Source organism: Nanorana parkeri, unplaced genomic scaffold (genome assembly GCF_000935625.1).
Source record: "Nanorana parkeri isolate BGI_ZX_2015 unplaced genomic scaffold, ASM93562v1 scaffold1293, whole genome shotgun sequence".
Taxonomy (NCBI): Eukaryota; Metazoa; Chordata; class Amphibia; order Anura; family Dicroglossidae; genus Nanorana; species Nanorana parkeri.
Genome location: NW_017307561.1, coordinates 74,717 through 77,817, shown reverse-complemented (window position 1 = coordinate 77,817; position 3,101 = coordinate 74,717). Strand labels below are relative to the sequence as shown.

General features: G+C 46.5%; 1 protein-coding gene across 1 annotated transcript in view; it reads left to right on the top strand.

Moving 5' to 3' along the window:
• Positions 1 to 3,101, top strand: part of LOC108797545 (ADAMTS-like protein 2) — a 35,903-nt gene that overhangs the window by 29,676 nt on the left and 3,126 nt on the right. Inside the window, exons 14-15 of the mRNA XM_018569157.1 lie at positions 1,761 to 1,916; positions 2,470 to 2,614. Of these exons, the coding sequence (XP_018424659.1) occupies positions 1,761 to 1,916; positions 2,470 to 2,614 (301 nt within the window). The remainder of the gene's footprint in view (positions 1 to 1,760; positions 1,917 to 2,469; positions 2,615 to 3,101) is intronic.

Sequence of the window (3,101 nt, the reverse complement as noted above, 5' to 3'; positions counted from 1 at the left end):
TTGTTTTTTTGTGGGGGGGGGGGGGGGGATGTCAAGTATGCAAGTCATTTGAACAATCGTTTATTATTTTACCAGAGATGTTTTTAGTATATTACTTTTGTGGTGCATTTAAGTTGTTGCTCATGATTGGTTAGACCAGGGCTTCTTAAAGGAGAACTATGACATGAGTGATTTCCACTCACGTCATAGTTCTAAGCCGACCTGTGACAATGAGACTGTCACAGGTCGGCTCTGTAGATCGGGAGGTGAGGGAAAACATACCGGGTTCCCTCACCTCTCGATCCTGTCACGGCTCTCTGCCGTGACAGGGGGAGGGGCTGGATTCCCCTCTCCCCGCTCCGATCTGCCAGCGCTGACTGGCGGAACGGACGGGGGAGGGGGCGGGTACAGCTGGCTCTGCCTCTAGATAGGCAGAGCCAGCTGTCACTCACGCAGCTGGGCGGATCCCGTCATCTAAGTCGGGATCCGCTCCAGGTGCGGCGTCTCAGTATACCGCGAGCTGTAGCTCGCGATATACTGAGCTTAGGGTGACGGGAGGACGCTAGTTTGTGTCCTCCCGTTACCCCAAGGAGAACTATGGGGAAAAACACTGACCCCATAGTTCTCCTTTAAAGTGTGGGTCAATACCCCACATGGGGTCGCACAAGTGAATAGGGGGGTCGCGATCCAAATCCCTGGCCAGGGCCGCCATCAGGGGGGTAGGGTCAGTACTTGTATGAGGGGCTTTGGCTCCAAGCAAAATACGTTTTAGTATAGTTTAATATGTGCAGTGTAATTGTTAAGATCGCGGGCCTCCCCCTTTGCACTTGGTACCTTCCTGAGCACGTGCGTGCAGAAAGGTTTCTTTTTCAGGGGGCGGAGCTTTCTTTAACCGGGCAGAAGCAGAGCACAGCTGCTGGAGGGGAAATGTAAGCTGATGACAGAGACACCGACCGACCAACTGTCCGTCCACAGCGGCGGGGGGAGGGCTAGGGAGTTGGAGAGGAGGAGAGAGACACCAACCGATGGGGGGAGGGGGGAGGAGGAGAGAGACAATGCTGGGGGTGGGGGGCGGAGACACTGACCTACGCTGGGGGGGTTGTGGTTTGAGGAGAGAGACACAGACCAATGGAGGGGATGGGGGGTTTGAGGAGAGAGACACTGACCGACACAGGGAGGGAGAGGAGATACACCGACTGACGCTCTGGGAGGGGGGAGAGGAGGAGAGAGACACTGACTATTGCTGGGAAGAGGGTAGAGACACCGTCCGACGCTGGGGTCACGTAAATATTTTCCTGGCTGAAAAGGGGTCACAAGTGGAAAAAGTTTAAGACGGCCTGTGTTAGACTAGCTTATTCAGTTGATTCAAACTGAAAATGCATGGCAAATGATTTGTTTTTCTATTTATTCCTGAGCTTTTTGCAGTTCTTCCAAACAGCACAGCCAGCCTGGATACCTGAGTATTCTAGTACAGTTAGATACTGTACTAGATGTAAATTATTTGCAATCCAGCATGTTATTCAGTTTAGCAGCCTCCACTCAAACTAAAATATCAGTCTTGTATGGTGTTGGCTTTTAATATCTGTCTGATAACCTAAGCCCGTTTTAAGACAACAGATGATAACAGACACCATTTTTATAGATAAATGGCAAGTTGAGCTATACCTTTGGTCCATTGCAGCCAGTTAATTTTCTTCATTTCATATGTGAAAGGGAGAGCCTGATTCTTTATATATACAGTACCTGAGACTGACTGTTTTACATTTGTTGTCTTTGTGAAGTGCTCTGCTTCCTGTGGATCAGAGGGAATGGTGACAAGGGAAGTCAAATGCTCAACAGAAATCAGCCAATGTGATGAGAGCTTAAAACCTTCTTCTGAGAAGCCCTGCCTGGGACCTCCATGTGACCATCACTGGACAGCATCTGAATGGGGACCAGTGAGTTTTATTACAGGGAAACTATTGCTTAGTATAAGGAAATGAAAGTATGTGAATACAACATGGCAATGTACAATGCTTATGCTATGATACACAGGGATACACAACGGCTATTTGTGGAATGACGTCTTGAGACGTCATTCCAGACATACCGGTAGCTGTCCGCCTCCCCGCCATTTTTTTACAATACAGTTTTAGGGAGGTGGTTAAGTAAAACTTGTAAAATTGATGTAATTTCTCCACAGTGGTTACTGCGTATCATGTTTAGCATACTATGACAACCGCTAATCTATGACTGTATTCCCAAAGCAACTATCCAAGCTCTGGAAAAGAAATCACACCAATAAAGTCCCTAAATGAAACCGGTTTGTAACTCAGCCTACCAGTAATGAAATAAGTTTTGTCTGTACTGACAACTAAGCAAAATTCTTATTCTTATCTTATTAGATGAATACTGTCATTTGTTTGTCTGGTGATGGCTAACCATGTCTTGTCATGTTAATAATGGTAAATTCAATATATAGTTTTTACTTTATATGTCTTTTTTACACAGTGCAGTAAGACCTGTGGCTCTGGACATCAACTGAGAGAAGTAAAATGTTATCAGGGTGAGGAGATGAGTCAGGGATGTGATCCATCTACAAAACCAGAAAGTAGCCAGACTTGTCAACTTCAGAATTGCCCAACCGAAGCTCCCGGTAAGACTTATTTTAAATTCCTCCCTCTGCAAAAACAGAATGAGTATTGAAGATTTAGAAGGTTATTCGCTATTCATCCGAAGGATATAGCCATAGCTTTGGCTAATCCTTCTGCTCACTTTGGCCGACGGAGCCCTTCGGTTGAGCCGAACCAAAGGGCTGCTGTATGGGCTATTCACAATAGCCCGTACAGTAGCCGAACAGCTCAGCTGAGCCGAAGCACAGGAGAACGGCAGACCGTTCTCCCTGCAAAATTGTAAACAAATCTTAAAAAAAGAAAGAAAACTGCGCACCCAACCCTTTAGGTCTGGTAAGAATATTAGGAAGGACCCCTGATATTAAAAAAAAGTGTGTGGTTCCCCAACACATTTATACCAGACCCTTTAGATCTGGTAGGAATTTTAAGGGGGACCCCAACACCCAAAAATAAAAAACAAAAAACGTGGGGTTCCCTTCTAAAATCAATCCGAGCAATGGCCTGGCAGGG